Source organism: Tenrec ecaudatus, chromosome 14, assembly GCF_050624435.1.
Source record: "Tenrec ecaudatus isolate mTenEca1 chromosome 14, mTenEca1.hap1, whole genome shotgun sequence".
NCBI lineage: Eukaryota > Metazoa > Chordata > Mammalia > Afrosoricida > Tenrecidae > Tenrec > Tenrec ecaudatus.
Window position 1 is genome coordinate 35,282,719 of NC_134543.1, and position 20,635 is coordinate 35,303,353.

The following is a 20,635-nucleotide window of genomic DNA, read 5'->3' on the forward strand; positions in this document are numbered from 1 at the left end:
TGTGGTGGTGACCCCCCAACCACAAAATTATCTGTTGCTACTTCATCACTGTCATTTGGATACTACTGTTATGAACGGGCGACCCCTGTGAATGGGGCTCCAGACCATAAGAGGTGTGCTCCCTACACCCAGTTAAGTAGTCCAGCTCTATTTCGAATCATGCTTTTTGTACCTTGCAAATATACCTACGCTGCAGGTGGTTTGCTTTTCAGCTTTTTCTCCACTTGGTTCTGGCAATTTTCTCACTCAAGAAATCCTCTCTCCGCCCCCCTCCTCCCCCTATACCACTCTATTATCGATCAGAATGAACTATCTGGCCCTTCTCTGAAGAGCTGGAGGAAGGAACGAGCGCGCGCACTCATTCTGTGGAGAAGGGAGATGGTGTGAATCACCTATTTGGGGAGACAACCTTCCAACAAGAGTCCGGTCCCGACTCCTGGGATCCCTTCCTCGGGCGGCACCTGGATGACGCCAATGGAGCAGAGAGGGCCGTCGAACCTCCACCCCTTTGCTCCCTCGGGCCGCATTTTCCAGGCGAACTCCCTCAACCCGCCCCAATAAAAAAATAAATACACATCTATCAAAATAAAGGCCGGGGTCCGAACTCATCCGCGCAGCCGGAGACGCGGCGGGCGCCGAGCGCGGACGGCGAGCCGGCAGCCCCTCGGCCACTTGGATTGTTGCGCGCCTGCAACTTCACGGAGCGCGGCGCTCCGGAGGGGGGCGGCGGGGGGGGCTCCGCCCAGCGCCCCCGTGGGTCCCCGCGCGGGAAGGAGCTGCGGCGGGGGAGGGCTCGGCCGCCCGCTTTCGGGGGCCGGCCGCCAGCCTGGGGGAGGGGCCGCCGCCGCCGCCGTCTCCAGGCCCGGGGGGCGGGGCAGGGGGCGGGGCGTCCGCAGCTGAGGATCAGCTGCTGGAGGAGGCGGAGCCGGCGGAGGAGTGGGCGGAGCCTCGAGGGGAAACGGAGGGAGGGCCGCCGTCAGGAAGCGGGGAACGCCGCCGGGAGCAGCCTGCACGCCTCGCTCCGTCTGCCGCGGCCGGTTAAAGGGCCGTCGGGCTCGCAGCGCAGGGGGAGGGCAGGGCGGCGGGGGGCGCGCGGCGGCGCGTGAGGCCGAGGGCGGGGCGGCGGCGCGAGCGGCGGCGGCGGCGGTTCCAGCATGAAGAGGAGAGCTGGCCTGGGGGGCAGCATGAGGTCAGTGGTGGGCTTCTTGTCCCAGCGGGGCTTGCATGGGGACCCCCTGCTCACTCAGGACTTTCAGAGGAGACGCCTGCGGGGCTGCCGAAACCTCTACAAGAAGGACCTCCTCGGCCACTTCGGCTGTGTCAATGCCATTGAATTCTCCAACAATGGAGGCCAGTGGCTGGTCTCAGGTAAATCAACCCCCTTCCCCTCCCCGCGCCTCCCGCCCCGCTTCCAGCCTCCCTTTTTCGCCACCCCTCCTCACCCCCCCCGGGCCCCCCGTCCCCACCCCCTCCTTTCTCCTCAGCCTTCTCGGGGCGGGGGGGTGGCGGGGAAGCTTTGGTGTCAGATTCAAACCGACGTTGGGGGAGGGGGGAAGGCGAGGATGTCTTCGGTTTAAAAAAAAAAAAAAAGGACCTAAAATGGTTGACAGGTCCTTAATCCGCTTTCTCCCAAGTGCAAAGTGCTCTCCCCTGATCGCTGCCCCGAAAGTGTGGGTCGGGGCGCGGGGGCGAGGTTCCTCCTTGACAAAGTTGGATGGGAAACTCTTCCTCCGCGCACTTGAAAAAGGTGCGGCGCGGGGGCTATTTTGGGGCTTGCAGGGGGAGGAGGCCGCAGGCCAGGGAAGCCCGAGCTCCGGAGGCGCCTGTCGCTGGTGCCGGAGAGGAAGGGGCCTTGGGTTCCTGGCCCGCGTGACAGGGCCGGGCGCGGCGGGGTCGGGGAAGGGGCCGCGACCCGGGGGATGGGGAGAGCCGGGGAAGGGGAGGCGGCGGCGGGCGGCTGGACGTGGCCGCTCCCCTCGGCGCTCCTCAGGCCCCAGCCCCGTCTCCTTTCGCCGTGTGGCGGCCGCTTCCGCGTCTTGTTTTCACGATGCTTCCCCGAGGGGCGAGGGCGCTAGAGGCCCAGGGGCGCCCGTCTGAACTTGAATACGCAACTTGTGAGGCGGGGGGTGGGGGGGTGGGCGACCCCTCACTGGGCGAGGAGGCGGGGTGGGGGGCGGCCTTGTTGGCGGGAGCCCGCGTATCCCGGTGCCCCTTGCCTGGCGACTGTCGTTGCAGGTGGTCCCCGGCCCTCCGCCCTCCCCCTCGCCGGGCCTCGTTGCCCCCAGACTCCCCTTCCAGTTTGGGCAAAGTGGCGAAATCTAGGCCGGGGTTCCGGCCGGGCCGTGTAGGCCTCGCTCTCCCGGGGCTCCTAGCGACAGGCAGCTGAATCGATAGCCTATTGCTCTTGGGGGAGGCCGGACCGGGGCGGCCCCGGCCGCGGAGACAGCTGCCCCGGGGGAGGTGCACCTGGTGCCCGGGTCGGGCGGGGAGCAGATGCCCACTGCTGCACCCTTCCTTCCTGGATTGGAGCCCAAGGGACCAGTGGGAAGGGGGCGAGGGCTTTCCAAGGGCTGCTTCCTGAAACTGGGTAAGGGGAGGAGGGCTTTTGACTTCCGTGGGTCTCCATCTCGGTTTCCTGCATTAGGAAGCGTGAAGGAGGCGCCCAGCGCTGGACGTGGGGCTTCGCTTCGCTGGGGTCTGCCCGGGAATGGTTTTCTATTTGTCAGTCATTCGGCAGCTTGCCAGAAACTTCAGGGATCATGGCAAAGCATCTGTCTTCATCACGAGTAGCATCGGAAGTGACAAGGGTCATACAGTACAGTCCGGGGTAGTAGAGAGATAAGACTTGTCTGATCACTTCTGGATAAACCTTCTGGGCTTTCCCCAGACTTCCACAGGTGGAACTGCCCCGACTTTTCCACCCTGGATGGTTTTCTCACTAGGTTTAAGTTTGGTTGGGCCTTAGATCTCACCCCACACTCCTGCCCCCATGAAGAAACCTGTTCACCACCACCACCCACACCCCCCAGACCAATGTATACAATATTTGTTTTTAAAAAAATTCCAAGGAGAAACGTAGAGACAATCTCTTTAAAGTCTAAGCTTCCCGTTTCCCTCATCTGGCTTCCTCAGTATTCCTACATAATTTTCCACTCGGCTCTCCACACCCATGTATTCCTGAGGAGATGTTCTGGTACACACAGAATCTTTTAACCCTGGGCAAGGGCTGCTCATCAACTCTATGGCAGAGTTTGAATTTGGCTTTTTGGTATTCACATCCAAACTAATGTTAATGAAATCACAGTACTGTCACACATTGCCAGATTTTACACATTTTAAATAATAGGTTTACTGAGATATAATTCATGTGCCATACAAATCACCAACTTAAAAGAACACTTTAAAAAGCATAAAAAAAAACAAACGCTTCCATTCTCTACCAGTGAGGACTTCCCTTGTCCATGTGCAGGCATTTCCTCTAAGTCCTCAGAGAATTCCATTTTCTCCACTCTTGCTAGTTGGTTTCCTTTTATTTGATTTTAACCTCCAGAAGAGAAGGACTCATCTTTACTGGACGGATTATGGCAAGCCTAGTTCTAGGCAACCATTTCCTTAGTTTTCCAGGCCTTAGCTGCCCCTTTCCATCAATACTTCCTGGGTTCCAACTTCCTATGTCCCTTGCTCCTCCCTCTCCTCCCTAACCCCTCCACATACTCCTAGCTCAGCTCTTCCTGTTTCCTTTTTATCCACTGCCTTTGTTCTTAAAGTTCTAGTTGACTTCTACCAGTCCCTGTCTGCTGCCTCAGGTAGACTAAGCTCTTATTTACTTTATTACAACATGTTAAGGGAAAGTTCTTCCTGTTTACCCCCTTTAGAATCATAATACCCCCTTTAGCAGCCTGTAGAAGTGAATCAAAGTTTGTGCTGAGAACTCCCTCCGTGGTCCAAGTTGAAAACCATTTAAGGCATCATGCTAAGTTTTCTCTCTTTGAGAATTGTTCCTCATTAGCAGTGAACTTGGGGGAGTCATTTAATGGGAGGAAGGCATTAAGGCATTTTGAGATTAATGTTGCTTATCTCCAATGTTTTACTGTAATGTAGTGGGACAGCAGATTCTGAGATGGCAATGAAATTATTTCAAGTATTTTTGTTGTATCTTGTCTGGATTGGTCAAACAAACAGAAATAAAATCAAATCAAATGAACCCCAGACTGCCACCCAATCAGTTTTGACTCCTAGCAACCGCATTGCAAAAAATGATTACAAGGATAGATTTTTATGTTGTTCAACATTTTCATATCCTAAATGGGCAGGCGCAGATGATTTTCTCCACATTTCTTATAACTGACACATCTGATTTGATAGACTTAACTGAGACTCAGGGCAAAAATACTATCTTCAGGATTCCTATATGCAAGATACAATGGTAACTCTTATAAGATACTATTGGTTTGGGCTCAGGTAGAAAGAAAATGTTTTGAGAATGATGATGGCAACAAATGTGCTGGCACAGTGGATGTCTATGGATTATGATAAGAGTTGTATGAGCCCCCAGTAAAATGATTTAAAAAATTACTATTGATTAAGGAGCCATCACTTCACTTTTATGACTTATCCTCTTTTCCAGGGTACAGTTAGGCCAGGAGGAATTAAGATAATAGAATAGACCAGAGAAAGGAGAATTAAGATAATAGAATAGACCAGAGAAAGGAAGGAGAAGTGGTACTTGTCTTAGAATAGAGATTGGTGATAGGAACAAGTGGAAAAGGATTGTTTGTTTGGCATTTTTAAATACTACAATCGTTTAACCTAAACCAAAACCAAACTCACTGCCATCAAGTCAATTTATAGTGACTTTGAAGAACAGAGTAGAACTGTCCCTGTGGGTTTCTGAGACTAATTCTCTGCAAGAGTGAAAAGCCTGATCTTTCTCTTGATGAGCAGCTGGTGATTTTGAATGGCTGACCATGCAGTTAGCAGCCCAATGCTTAACCCCTACGCCATCAGGGCTCCTAGTTTAGTGCTTTAGTTTTATTTGTGGCCCATTAGAGAAAAGCAGCACTGTAATGTCATTGTGGCATAGCAGACATATGTGTTACCATCACTGCTGTGTAATTAATTTGGATGTGTGACTAATGAAGTTACTAATCTTTCCGAGTTTGTTTCATGATGTATGTAATTGGGCATACCAGCATCTAACGGAAGGACTGTTTGGGGGCAAAGAATAGATTGGGTGCTGATCAGGGCTCTCCGAAGAAATGTTGGATTTGTTCTCTTTCCTCTTTGTAGGGACTAGCATGTGATGTCATTGAAAATTATGATGGCAACAAATGTACTGGATACCCTGAATTTACCTTTTAAGTCTCTGGTTATTTCTAGTACTTTACATTCCTTGCCTCCTCCTCCTTCTTTTTCTTAGAATGGGTTTTTTTTTTTACATGTATTTTGCTTATTAACTTATTTGGGAAACCATCTACATAGACCAACTAGAATGCCATTGTGTTTGTATTTGTTAGTGATAAGCTAAAATAAAGATTCAGCTTTTGGGGCATAAGACCTACTATAATACTATTAACCCTAGATTGAGTTTAATGAATTGGGACCTTTAGAAATAGTGGATTAATAACTTGCAGACATCAACTTTTGAGTTTCAATGAAAGATTAGTGTTTATGGCTAAAAGTAGTAAAACATCTTCAGAAACTTTTCATGTAAAATCAGCAACTATGCTGTTACAGGAATAAAGGTAACTATTAAGTATTAGTTGTAAATGGCGGGAGGTAGTTACTGATTGGCATAATATTTATAAGTGGGTGTAACTCAAACCCACTGACTGCCATTGAGTCCTTTCTCACAGTAGAACCATAGAATCAGACTCTTATCTTTCTCCTGCTGAGTGGCTCGAGCAGCGGTCCTCAACCTTCCTAATGCTGCGGCCCTTTAATACAGTTCCTCATGTTGTGGTGACCCACAACCATAACATTATTTTCATTGATATTTTATAACTGTAATTTTGCTACTGTTCTGAATCATAATGTAAATGTCTGATATGCAGGATGTATTTTCATTGTTACAAATTGAACATAATTAAAGCATCGTGATTGATCACAAAACAACGTCATTATATATTATGAAATATTTCTAATGACAAATAAAGGAATAGCATGGTACTCGTATGTGGGCGTATCTGCATGTGGGCGGACCCACCTGGAGACTGATAGAGCAGCACTGTCTCAGTTCCTAAGACCATAGGAAATGGTCTTAGGCAACCTCTGTGAATAGATAAGCAGGCCTTTCTTTGGAAACTCCTGAGCACACTTAAACCTCCATCCTTTCAGTTAGCAGCCAGAGCTCATTAGCACCACGCAGGAATGCTGCTGGCTGAGTTACTTTGGGAAGGTAACACAAAATACCCTTCTATCTCATCCTGTTTCCTTGGCCATTACATAATGATAAAATTACTTGACCAGGTTCTGGTGAAGGTTGAATGAAAGAGTACTTGCCAAGTTTAGGAATGTGTGGTGTTTCAAATATTGCTGTGAATGCTGCAGCTGCCGCTTTATGGATCCTGTTATTGGTATAATGTGAACAGCTTTTAGTAGATTGATACCTGATCACCTTCGGCATTTAAAATTGATTATACACGGCATAGTACACTAGAAAAAAATGAGAACAATCTCCTGAGCTGAACAAGCCTAAACCTGGTAATAGTATGTCATCAAAGTATTTTCTTCCTTTTTTTTAAAACTTCTAACATACTTTATTGACTTGTTGGGCATATGTGGCAGCAGCGGGTCATTTGAAGAAAGGCACCTCATTGAGAACAGTACATCACAGTGCTGTGAGTGAGCCCAGTCACAGGACTTGAGGATGGAAAGGACAATCTTTGGATGCTATTGCTCAGGATACTTGCATACACACTAAAAGGGTTTCTTCACGCATCGTAAAAGGGCAAAGTGCAGTATGCTGGCGTGTGCTGGATGTCCGCTGGGAGCTAATCCATGACCACAGCAGGCAGACAGGTCAATCGTGGCAAGCTTGGGAAAGAATGAGAGCGTTGTGCCCGCCCCTCCCCAGGCCTCCAGGACTTGATTCGCTGAGCCACCCTCCCCATGAACACTCCGCACCTCTCTCGTGTGGAGATGATTTTTTATCTTAACGGGGAATCAGGTTCAGTAGTCAAAGTCTCCCTATACCAAGCTTTAGGGCAGACAGTATAATAGTTCAGTTTTCCTGCATTCTTGCCTGGAGCCCATGAGGTTCTGAGTTAAAAGCTGAGGTCTTAAGGTACTGACTTTATAAAAACAATATTGTTACCAGTACTAAGTAATTGAAAACTGGATTCTGTAGAAATTACAATACTGTACCTCCCTATTTTTTCTACCCATACCACCCAATCACAGTTTGTTTGTTTTAAAATTAATTTCCTTCTTTATACTTTTACAAACTCCCACTGCTGTGAAAAAGAAACCGCCTCTTTACAGTAACACAGCTTCTCTCCCAAACCCTCCTTGGAGCCCTTAACCACCCCCCCCCTCTGCCCAGCACTGAAGAGCAGGGATCATGCAGCAGGGTGAGGAACAGTGGTGCAGTGGAGAAGGCTGCTCGCATGCTTGCAGACACGACGTCAGGGGTCTGGGAGGCATCCATGGCACAGTGGATGCCCTGTTTCCAGTAATAGTCCACGAGTGGGTGGTCTGAGTGTGGTAGGACTCCAGGAGGATCTTCAAGGCCTTCTCGCTGTCATCTGATTGGCGGACCAGAGGCTCCAAGAGATGATACCTTTCATGGGCTACTTTGGAGGGCTGAATTCCTCATGGTAGGAGCGGCCACTCATTGGGTGGATCAGCCTTCCTGTGATTCTCTGCATGAGTAGAGAGTCTGGGACACAGAATTCAACCACAGAATTTTCTCTTTCTTCTTGACCATGACGTTGTTGAGCATTTCTGTCTGCCTTACAGTCCTGGGGAAACCATCTAAAAGAAAGCCGTTCTTGCATGAAGGGGTCTCCAAATTTTTCTCAATGAGTTCCACCACCATTTTTTGCTCACCAGTTTTCCGGCATCCATTTTAGCTTTTGCCCCAGCTCTGAGCTAGAAGCCACCTTAGTAGCCCCCTGCATGTCCCCAGTAGCCAAATGACAGACACAAAAGTTTTCAGCCAGCCTGGGTGCCCCTGCCAGCTCTGGGTGGCCCCAGCAGCACAGCCAGGATGCCTTTAGGATACTCTTGGGCTGGTTTGTCGGCTGGAACATTGGGAGCTATGTCTGCTGAGACCTTTGGCTACCTTTCAATCCCACAAAGTATTTTCAAGCATCACATAAGTGATAACAACTGTATGCTTTGTGTAATTTAAATTTATTAATAGTCATACCCTATTTAATAGTCATGAGGTATATGACATGTTACGAAGTCCAGAATACTTTTTTTATAAATTTGTCTAAGAACACATCCCCAGTAAGGTGTGTTTGACCGTAGCCAGTTAAAACTCAATTTTTCTTTTTTATTAAAGCTCTTCATGTGTTTAACTAGACATGGGCGTCCTCAAACTTCGACCCATGGGCCACATACGGCCCACCGAGGACATTTATCTGGCCCGCCGGGTGTTTTTGGCCTGTTTGTTTTTTTACTTCAAAATAAGATGTGCACAGTTCATAGTTTTTAAAAAAAAAAACAAAACTATAGTGTGGCCCTCCAACGGGTCTGAGGGAGAGTGAACTGGCCCCCTGTGTTAAAAGTTTGAGGACGCCTGAACTAGTGTGAACATCTTGGTTCCTTGGTTGGTTTTTATCTGGAGAAATATGGCCAGTGATGGGGCATGTTGCTGACCTTGAACATCTTTCAAAATATAAACATTTTGGACAAGGTTTGGGGAAATTGATTCTTGAATTTTCTTCAGGTCTTTCCTATTTACGGATGAGACATTGATTTGAAGATGGTAAATTTTATTCTTCAATCCATTTTTTAATTCAACAAATAGCTTTTGAGAGTATCTTATTTATCCCCACCCCACTGAAAGTGTGTTGATTCTGACTCATAGTGACTTTGTAGGACAGGGGAGAACTGGCCCTTTTGGTTTTTGAGAGTAAATCCTTTTTAAATGATCTTAAATTTTTTAATGTAATTTTTTAAAAAAATATGAGAGTAAATCTTTAGTGGAGCAGACAGCCTCATCTTTCTCCTGTAGAGTGGCTGGTGGTCAATATACAACCTACTATGTCACCAGGGCTTCTATCCTGTTTATAATACAGGAACTGTTAGGACAGATGATGAATCCAATGGAAATTATGTTTTCAAGAAGTCTGCAGGTTAGGTGCTATTAGTTCTCATTTATATAGTGCACCGCCCCCCTTTTGTCTTTCCCCTCAGCTTTATGATACCTTTATGAAACCTTGGCTTTATAGATTTTTTTTTTAACCTCTGGTTCATAGCACTTGATGTAGCAAAAATACCTTTGAGTATTCGTGGGAAAGAAAAAAAGGCACTTCAAGTCTTACAGGACTTTGCTATGATAAATTACAGACATAATGATGAAATAACAAATATTTTTAGATAACATGTTATTTGTCCCATTTGCTCGTCATTTAGTTAATTGATATCTATCAATGATTGCTAAATTTAGAATTATACCTGGGCTTGTTGCTTATGCCTTAAAAAAAGTTCTTATCAGTACCACCAGTTGCTGTTGAGTTGACTCCAACTCATAGCGACCCAGGTGTGTCAGACTAGAACTGTGCTTCATAGATAGTTTTCAATGGCTGATGTTTTTGGAGTAGATCACCAGGCTTTTCTTTGTAGGTGCCTTTGGGTAGACTTGAACTTCCAACCTTTTGGTTCACACTACCTAGTAAGGTTAGTTTGACAGGTGACTACCAATCATTAACTATCCCATCAGAGAACTGTCTTTATGTTCAGCATTTTTATTTGATTTATACCAATACTGTTTTGACTGCTGTGCATTCCTAAAGAGACGAGTAACCCTCAGTTATAGGTATATCATGGATACCAGACTGAAAAGAAGTTTCAATTGAGGTAGAAATGTGTGCCTTTTCTTGGGCTTTTTGGTGGTTAGGTTGTAAGGTACAGTTGGAATCATTTTGATGAGGGAAGCTTTATGGACCAGAAAACTTGAGGCACAAATGGACACAATTCGGAATTGTGAGTTTAGGTAGGTATGTTTATTTCCTCGGGCTTTGAGTGTGGCTAAGAGGAGCATGCTGTGAGAGCACTTCCATTGTTAATAAGCACAGTTCTTGAGCTTTTTTCCTTTCCTTTTTGATGGTTTCCAGAAAGAAGCAAATGATTGCTTTTCTTTTTATATTAGTCCAAATTTATATATCCAAATGTAGAATTCAAACTTTTAAAAAACAAAAGCCACTAAGATCGTAATTCAAGTAGATTGTAAGGCTAAGGGTATGATTCTGTTTTTAATTTTTCACGCTCTCTTTTACTTAAAATGTATTGTCCCTTGGAAGAAGCACACCAGCCTGTGTGATCACGAGGTGTCAAAGGGATCAGGTATAAGGCATCAGAACAAAAAAATCTTGCCATAGTGAATGAAGGGGGAAGTGCAGAGTGGAGACCCAAAGCCCATTTGTCGGCCGCTGGAGATCCCCTCGCAGAGGGGTCTAGGGGAGGAGATGAGTCAGTCAGGGTGGGATGTAGTACCGATGAAGAACACAGCTTTCCCCCAGATCCTAAATGCTTCCTCCCCCCCAGCTACCATGATCTGAATTCTACCTTTCAAGTCTGGCTAGACCCAAGGATGTACAACTGGTGCAGATAGGAGCTGGAGGCACAGGGAATCCAGGGCAGATGATACCTCCAGGACCAGGGGTATGTGTGATGATACTGGCAGGGTAGAGGGTGAGTGGGTTGGAAAGAGGGAACCGATTACAAGGGTCTACATGTGTCCTCCTCTCTGGGGGATGGACAACAGAAAAGGGGGTGAAGGGAGACGTTGGACAGTGCAAGATATGACAAAATAATAATTTATAAATTATCAAGGGCTCATGAGGGAGGGGGAGCGGAGAGGGAGGGGGGAAAAAAGAGGACCTAATGCCAAGGGCTTAAGTGGAGAGCAAATGCTTTGAAAATGATGAGGGCAAAGAATGTACAGATGCGCTTTACACAATTGATGTATGTATGGATTGTGATAAGAGTTGTATGAGCCCCTAATAAAACGTTTTTAAAAAATATATTGTCCTTTATAATCAAAGAACTGAGTCTGTTAGAATTAATCCTTAGATTATTTTGAAACTATGAAACCTAATTTATTTTTCTCCTAAATTTTCTGTCCTTTACTTTTTAAAAAAATTTTTAAGATATAAGGATTGTTGTTAGGAGCTGTAAAGTCAGTTCTGATTCATAACGACCCTATATTCAATAGAAGGAAACACTGCCTGGTCTTCCGCCATCCTCGCAGTAGTTATGGTTGAGCCCATTGTTGTAGCCACTGTGTCAGTCCCTCTTGTCAAGGGCCTTCCTCTTCTTTACTACCCTTTTATGTTACCAAGTATGATGTCCTTTTCCAGGGACTGGTCTCTCCTGATAATGTCCAAAGTACGTGAGACAAAATCATGTTTTCCTCTTTTCGAAGGAGTGTTCTGGTTGTACTTCTTCCTGGACAGATTTGTTTGTTCTGTTGGCATTTCATGGTACTTTCCATGTTCTTTGCCTGCACCATAATTTAAATGCATCGTTTCTTTTTCAGTGTCCAACTTTCACATACATATGAGCATATTGAAAATGCCAATATGGCTTGAGTCAGGCACACCTTAATCCTTAAAATGACATTCTTCCTCTCCAACATTTTAAAGAGCTCCTGTGTAGCAGATCACCAAATGCAATGTGTCCTTTAGTTGCTTGACTGCTTTGATGAACATTGATTGTGGGTCTAAGCAAGAGGAAATCAATCTTTGACAACTGCAATTCTTTCTCTTTGTATCATGATGCTGTCTCTTGGTCTAGTTGTGTGGATTTTGGTCATCTTTACATTGAATTGTAATCCATACTGAAGGTGACAAGCTTTGATCTTTATCTACAAGAGTTTCAAGTCCTTATTTTCAGTAAGCAGAGTTTTATCATCTGCACAGCAAAGGCTTTTTGATAAGCCCTCCTCCAACCCTTGATGTTCAAGTTCTTCCTCACAAAGTAAGGCTTCTCTGATGATGTGCTCTGCATACAGATTAAGTATGGTAAGAGGATAAACCTTTCCTGGTTTTTAACCACACACTATTCCCGTGTGTTTGAATGATTGCCTCTTGATCTATATATAGATTCACCATTAGCACAAAGAAGTATTCTAAAAAAAAAAACAAAAAAACAAAAAACAAAGAAGTATTCTAGAATTCTCATTCTTAAAGTTACTCATAGTTTGTTATAATCCACATAGTCGAATGCCTTGGAATAGTCAATAAAACACAGGTATTGCTGGTATTCTCTGCTGTTAACCAAGATCTATCTGACATCAGCATGATATTCCTCGTAACATGTTCTCTTTCGAATCTGCCTTGAATTTCAGGCAGTTCTTTGTTGTTGTACTGCTGCATCTTGTTGGATGATCTTCAGAAAAATTTTACTATAATCTGCACTTCCTGTTGGGTCATCTCTCTTTGGAATGGGTATAAATATGAATGTCTTTTTGGAAAAGACAAGTGCTTTATCAGCTTGTTGAAACATTTCAATTGGCATTTTGTTTATTCCTGGAACCTTATTTTTTGCTACTGCCTTCAGTACTTCTTTCTTGAGTACTTTGGGTCTTGCTCATATGCTACCTCCTGAAAAAAGGTGGAATGTCGACTAGTTCTTTTTGGTACAGTGACGATGTATTCCTTCTTTTTAAAAATGTAACTATTTTATTACTTTATTTTTATTAGTAATTTTATTGGGAGCTCTTATAGATATTATAATATTCCATAATTCTGTTAGATAAAGCATAATTGTACAATTGCTACCACATTCTGTTTTGAAATATTTTTTTCTTCTTCACCTCTTTGCTATCAGATCCCTTTTATCCCCTCCCTCCCATCTTTTCATCTAATTTTGATGCTTCCTGCATCATTCAATGTTTTGCCCATGGAATCTTTCATTATTGCACCTTGAGGCTTGAAGTTTTTCTGGAGTTCTTCAGTTTGAGACAGCGGTTCTTAACCTGTGGGTTGCGATCCCTTTGGGGTTCAAACGACCCTTTCAAAGGAGTCGCCTAAGACCATTGGAAAACACATATTTCCGATGGTCTTAGGAACTGAGACACTGCTCCTCTATCAGTCTCCAGGTAGGTCTGCCCACATGCAGATACATCCACATACAAGTATCTGGCTTGAAGACTGTTACCAATGCTACACCATGCTTCAAGACAAAATTTCATTTATTTGTCAGAAATAAATATTTCACAATATATAATTACATATTGTTTCGTGATTAATTATGTTCAATTTGCAACAATGAAAATACATCCTGCATATCAGGTATTTGCATCATGATTCATAATAGTAGCAAACTTACAGTGATGAAATAAAAATAATTTTACTGTGTGGGTCACCACAGCATGAGGAACTGTTTTAAAGTGTTGTGGCATTAGGAAGGTTGAGAACCGTTGGTTTAAGACATGCTTAGCGTGTTCTTTCTTTTAGGTTTTCTAATTCCAAGTCTTTGCACATTTTATTATAATACTTTGTCTTCTCTTGCTACTCTCTGAAATGCTCTGTTCAGCTCTTTTACTTAATCATTTCTTCTTCTACACTATGATTAAGAGCATGTTTGTGTCTCCTGACCTCACTGTCTTTTTAATGAGCTTTTACTTTTCTTCAAGTATGATATTCTTGATGTCCTTACCAGAGCTCATTAGGCCTTCTCTCATTGGTGTTCATTTAAGTTAAATCTGTTCTGGAGATGGCCTGAAATTCATGTGGATATATTCAAGGTTGTATTTTGGCTCTTGTGGACTTAATTTTAATTTCAACATCAACTTGAACTTATATTTGAGCAATTGGTGGTTTGTTCCACAGTCAGCCCTTGGTCAGTTTTGGCTGTTGATATTGAATTTCTCCATGGTCTCTTTCCAAAATGTAGTCAATTCAGTTTTTGTGTATGCCATCTGGAGAAATTCATGTGTATGTTTGTCATTGTTGTTAGGCTTTGGTAGGTGCCATCGAGTCAGTTCTGACTCATAGCAACCCTATTTACAACAAAATGAAATACCACCTGGTCCTGTGCCGCCCTTACAATTGTTCTTCGTTTGAGCCCATTGTAGCATTCTTTTGTGTATAGATCTTGTCCTACCACAGACGACATTGTACTTCAAAATAGATCTTGGAATGTCCTTTTTGATGATGAATGTGGTGCCATTCCTCTTGGATTTGTCATTATCAGCATAGTAAACCATATAATTGTTAGATTGAAAATGGCCAACACCAGTCCATTTTAACTCACTAATGCGTACTATATCACTGATGCATGCTATATCACTGATGCATACTATATCCATCTTTATGCATTCCATTTTATTTTTGATGACTTCCACTCTTCCTAGATTTATAATTTTCACATTCCATGTTTCAATTATTATTAGATGTGTACAGCTGTTTTTCTCATTTTGAACCACGCCCCATCAGCAAATGAAGGTCCCAACAGCTTTACTTCATCATATCGGTACAGTTCACTCTGCTTTGAGGAAGCAGCTCTTCCTTAGGAGCCTTGGTGACACTGAGAAAGATGAGGTTGTCTGTTCCCATAAAGATTTACAGTCTTGGAAACCCTTTATATGTCACTATGAGGCAGAATTGACTTGGTGGCAAGTCAATTTCTCAACCGAGAAATCATTATCTGTACTAAAAATAGCTAATATTTGAATATATTATTCACTTACCAAACATTTTGAGAGCTTTTTATGCTACACATACATTCACATACATGATCACATCTAATGCTTAAAAAAAAAAAAGAATCTTTCCTAAGTGTCATACTAAAATTCAAACCAAACCTGTTGGCTGCCCAATCAGTTCCAACTCATAATGACCATAAAAGGGCAGGGAAGAACTGCCCCATAGGCTTGTCAAGGCTGGACTCCTTTCGGAAGCAAATCGCCTTATCTTTGTACCACGGAGAGTACAAGCTATCAGTGAGTTCTCGAAGCACTGGACCACCAGAGATCCTTGGACACATGGAATACTAGAGCCCTCATTTCACACGCAGAATTGAGCCGTAGAGAAGTGATGGGACTGGGTTCTAACTGTGGTCGAGATGTGCTCTTACACAAGCTGCTAACCATTTTGGGATTTTTAGAATGTTATGTTCATTTTAGAAAGGAGATGACTTTTCTACATGCCCCTCTCTGATGCTCTGTGAACAGGGAAGGGAAGGCCCTAAGGAGAGGATGTGGAGCCACCAGGGCAGGGCAGTTCTTTCTGCTCATAGTCACACTGCTCAGTTCTGAAGCAGATCATCTGAAGCTAGAAATCATCTCACCTGAATTTCCATATTTGCAGTTCTCCTTTTTCTTTACACTTTTGGAACTCCTTGACTTATAAAAACCAAGAAACTAACTTCATACTTGCTTAGTCTAATTAGGATTACTTTGATTGTCGAATTGGAACCTCTTCACCATTAGACCAAATAAAAGTATGAAGTAAGAATACATGTGCAATTTGAATAGGTTGGGTTCACTTTGCTCCTATATGGTCATTCTGATAACTACTGAAAGCCGCTGGTGAATATCAATCCTCAGAAAATAGGTGTCTTTCCTCATTAATTAATTATACATAGGGAGATAATTATTTATGCAGTGGTACAGATGAGAAAGTGCTTCAGAAGAGAATGATTCTTGGAAGGAGAGTTAAACAGTGTAACATGGGGTTGCTTGCCCAGAGAATGTTGGTAAATTATTTGGAAGCACTTTTCTAGAGATGGTGTTATAAATAGAAATGGAACTCCTGGACCAGATGATGAGTCTGTTTAACTTTTAAAAATAATTTATCGACATACCTTGTACAATCCAATATATCCATTCACATAAAATTCTGCCCTTCCATCCCATCGAGTTAAATTTTGAATGACTTTATAGCATGATATTCTTTTTTTAAAAATCTCAAGAATATATAATACAATTTACCACATTACCCATTGTTAGGTGTACAAGGTGGTAACATTAATTATATTCACAATGTTGTGCAATCAAGACTTCTGTTTATTTTTATCACATGATCTTACAATGAAAACTTCTGTCACCAGCAACAACCTGGTTTCTGTAACAAAGAAGGCATTTCCATGATCATTCCGGTGAATAAGGAGGGTTACTCTAGAGCAGCAGTTCTCAACCTGCGGGTCGCAACTTCTTTGGGGGTTGAATGACCCTTTCACAGGGGTCGCCCGAATCATAACAGTAGTAAAATGATAGTTATGAGTAGCAACAAAAATAATGTTATGGTTGGGGAGCACTACAACATGAGGAACTGCATTAAAGGGTTGCGGCATTAAGAAGGTTGAGAACCATGTGCTCTGTAGGTTCTGATCTTGTTGGATCTCCTCTGAGCTCTTCACCAGAATTTCCCGGAGGTAGAGATGTAGGAAGGGATTGATAGTAGTAGCTTGTCATTTCACTTTATCTGTTCTTTCCATGCCTTCATGTTCACACTTTCCTTGCCACTTTACTCACTCCTTGCTCCTTGCAATGTTGCACATCAGAGAATCAATCTGTGCTTGCTTCCCAGGATACAGAGTGGGTAAAGCTCAAGGCTACATGCTCTGAGGGCTGTTTTCCTTTTAGGACCAATTGAAACATGGAATTCTTTTTCCAGAGTTGGGGGTATATAGGAGTTGATGAGAAATAGGTGCTGAGAAGATGGACAAGTTTATAATAGACTCAGGCAGCAGAGATGATGTTGGTATCTACCTCGGTTTCCCTCTCTCCTGGGGCAGTTGATAAGGTGAGATAGGATTGTTTTATAAGGTTGATAAGTAACTCTGCCTGTCTTGGCACCTGCTAGGATCTTGCATAACTAAAATGGCTTTATGTCCTGGCCTACTTAGGACCATCCCAATTTTCCCGTTGTCCCAGTATAATTATTAGTGATCTTTTCACTTTTAAGAAGGTCCTACTAACAAAATCATACCCAATATAAATGGGGGCTTGGGTGAGCAGTGGAGTGGAGATCCAAAGTCCATCTGTAGACAATTGGACATCCCCTCACAGAAGGGTCACGAGCAAGAGATTAACCAGTCAGGGTGTGATATAGCATCAATGAAACAGGAAACTTTCCTCTAGTTCTTTAATGCTTTCTTCCCCCCACTATCATGACCTCAATTCTACTTTATAAATCGGATTAGACCAGAACATGCACACTGCTACAGATAAGTGCTACAGGGAATCCAGGGCCAACAATAAGAATAGAGATACCAGGAGGATACGGGGAAGGTGGGGGGAGAAAGTGAACCGATCACAAGGATCAACATGAAACCCCCTCCCAGGGGGACGAACAAAAGAAAGGTGGGTGAAGGGCGACAGAGGATGATGTAAGATAAGCAAATAATAATCTATAACTTATCAAGGGTTCATGAGAGAGGGCAGCTGGGGCAGGGAGGGGGAAAAATGAGCTGATATCAAGGGCTCAAGTAGAAAGAAAATGCTCTGAAAATGATGATGGCAGCATATGTACAAAGGTGCTTGACGTATGGATTGTGATGGGAGTTGTAAAAGTCCCCAATAAAAGTATTTAATAACTTAAAAATGGGCCTACTTTGTACAAAAAATATATATTATCGCTTACTTTTAAGCAACCAGGCTGTCAGGTAAAACCACAGCCCTGGTTTGTGGTTCATTACACTCATCCATTGACTGCCTCTGGTCAGAAACCTCCAAGTCTCCTTTCTCTCCATTTCAGGTCTTTTGGCTGTTACTTTTAAGAAGCATTGGTCGCATAGTGGTTATGCATTGGGTTGCTAACCACATGGTCAACAGTTTGAAACCACCAGGTGCTCCTTGGGAGAAAGTTGGAGTTCTCTACTCCTTTAAAGAAAGAGTTAGTCTCAGAAACCCACAGGTGCAGTTCTACTCTGTCCTATAGGGTCTCTATGAGTTGGCATCAACTTCATGGCAGCAACTTTTTGTTTATTTTTTCAGCAGCTTCTCTCAGGCTATTGATGGAGCCTGAGAAGTAGAATTTCATTAGTCATCTGTCCCTCCTGGTTTTATGTTAGAAGGCAAAATTTTGAGAAAAAAAAAAAAGACAAAATTCTGACTCATGAAAACCTTGGTGTTTTTTTTTTCATTAAAAAGGAACAACAAAAAAAGGGTAGAACTCATTAAAAAATGTAGTTCCTGAGGCTGCTTTTAAGTTAGCCCTTTCTGTGTTCTTGTTTATTCTATGCACATTATTGCTTTTTCACTTTTCCCTGCAAGTTGTTTTTGCAAAGTTGATTTCTAGGAAAAGGAATGTAAGGAATGACTCTCTACTGAGTTAGGGTCCCCCCCCCCCCCCGGACATGTTGTTATTTATCACAAAAGGAAATGATATTGATATTTAAAACCATGCTTCTGGCTTAGTTTGTCGTGGTTCAATCCATTGGGACTTGAAGTGTGTGGATTGCATTGATGGGGTCTTCAGGAATTGCAATCCTTCAGGTATATGACTGTTAGACTTTGGAATGTCTGCTTAGAGAAGTGCCTGAGGCCTGGATGAGAGTCCCAATTTTACCCATTTTATAAATCACTTTTGAGCTTTTGATGTTCTTTCTCTCTTTGTAGACTTAGAGAATTTTATTGTAGAAAGGCCTACTTAGATTTTTCGATGCTTTAATTTTACACTTAGAGAAACAGAAGCAGAGAAGTAAAGTGACTGCCCAGAAATTCACAGTGAATAACTGGTACAACCAGGACTAAAAACAGTCTTTATACCAGCACCCTCAATATTTGAAGGGGTTCCCCTGCCTGTGTATTTTACCTGCAGTTTCACGGTCCCTGCTTATAGTGGTTTTGATTAAGTTGGCGGTACCTCTTTCCTTTTCAAATGAGTAAGTGGAGGTTTTTCCAGGGTGGAGACACTGCCTCTGGAGCATTGTAAACACTCTCCAGTTTTCTTAGCCTGCTGTGCACTCTACTTCCCTACTTTGGAAAGTCTTTGCCTTTGGAAGAATTTTTGGCAAATCCAGATGCCTGTCAAAATCTTATGAAACAACTTACCTCTTTCTGAATTTCTTTGGAAGTCATGTATGTAAATTTCAGCTGCATCTTTTGGGTTTCATACTGCTTAAGGTTAGATGATTTATGGGTGCTCCTGAGGATGGTTCTCTTTTCTTTTAAAATGTGTCTTGACCAATTTTGACTGTTTCCTGCAGCTATCTCATAATTTACTGCCGCTGATGGTTTAAGCATGTATTTTGTCATAGACATGCTGGGGAAGGAGCTACTGAAACGTGGGTAACTCTTGATTTCGTTTCAGAGTTGGCATCTCTGACTGCATACCTGTTCTGGGTGGGTTTTGTGTTTCTGCCTAGGAAGAATAAGAAAGAATTAGGGCCCATATAGCTTTAAACTGTTGGAGATGGTTTGAGAAAATGTTAATTAGGTTCATTTTGCTTACACTTGGAATTTTGCTTAAGGAGCAAAACCCCAAATTGCAGAACCACTCAGGATAAAGGAAGAGTATTGGTGATAGAGGGTTGCTGTGTTGGAATTGACTCACTCTCTTAAGAACTTCCCTGTGGATCCTTATTGATATCAAGGTCAAGAGGAACAGTTTTTCATGTCCCTAGCTCTCTCTCAGGAGATTTTGTTCTTGTAAATTGTCACATTACGATTGGGAATCTGTAGAATATACATGTCTTCAGAATGACACAAACATATGGTGCACATTGATAATTTTCTAAATGCTGTAGAAATTTTGGAAATAAAGATACATTAAAAGAAAAAAAGATAATTTTATAATCTCACCTATTGAGGGTGACCGGTGTTAATATTTGGAACATATTTTAATAGTCATATCTAAGTAGTTTAATAAAATACAATTAGACTACCTCTGCCTTTTGTAACATTTAAAATTTAATAATATTAAGCCCTCTGCCCTCTCCCCCCCTGCTCCCACACCTTGGTTATTAAATATTCTTCTAAAGCAGGGTTCTCAGTCTCAGCACTGTTGACATTTGGGGCTGGACAATTTTTTGCTCTGAGGGACTGTCACGTGCATTAGCAGCATCCTTGGCCTCTACCTAGTAGTAGATAACAGTAACACCTTCCCAGTTGGGCCAACCAGAACATCTCTAGACATTGCCAGATGCTTCTTGGAGAGCAAAATTGTACTCATTGAAAACTGCTGCTCCAGAGCAGGAGTTCAGAGACCTTTGATCTAAAGAGCTCTTTGCTCACATTACTGGCAACATCAAAGGATTTTTGTCCATGTGGACCATAGGCACCAAATGTTATGGATAAAATGAAAATAATTAAAATTCATTTTACTAACCTATTAACAACAATACATTCATATATTAGCAATAATTTTCATTTTAGGAATAATGTTTTCCATATAATAGAAAAATACTGGGAGTACATGCTCTCATTTTTTTACTGTCTACCTTACTTAATATAAGGGGGTTGGATTCTCACCTACTTCTACGTTTGATATTTTGTGACTTTTTTTTTAGCAGA

The 20,635-nt window shown here is 43.0% G+C and overlaps 1 protein-coding gene across 3 annotated transcripts in view; it reads left to right on the forward strand.

The window, feature by feature from the left end:
- The first annotated feature begins 1,063 nt into the window (after positions 1 to 1,063).
- The window catches only part of DCAF5 (DDB1 and CUL4 associated factor 5), a 110,109-nt gene continuing 90,537 nt past the window's right edge, over positions 1,064 to 20,635 (forward strand). Inside the window, exon 1 of one of the 3 annotated variants that reach the window (XM_075532317.1) lies at positions 1,064 to 1,189. Coding sequence is in view for 2 of the 3 variants with exons in the window: in XM_075532316.1 (XP_075388431.1) it covers positions 1,155 to 1,368 (214 nt within the window). In the remaining variant the exon portion in view is untranslated. Of the gene's footprint in view, positions 1,369 to 20,635 lie in introns of all 3 variants that reach the window. The other 2 variants (XM_075532316.1, XM_075532315.1) reach the window with 2 other exon arrangements.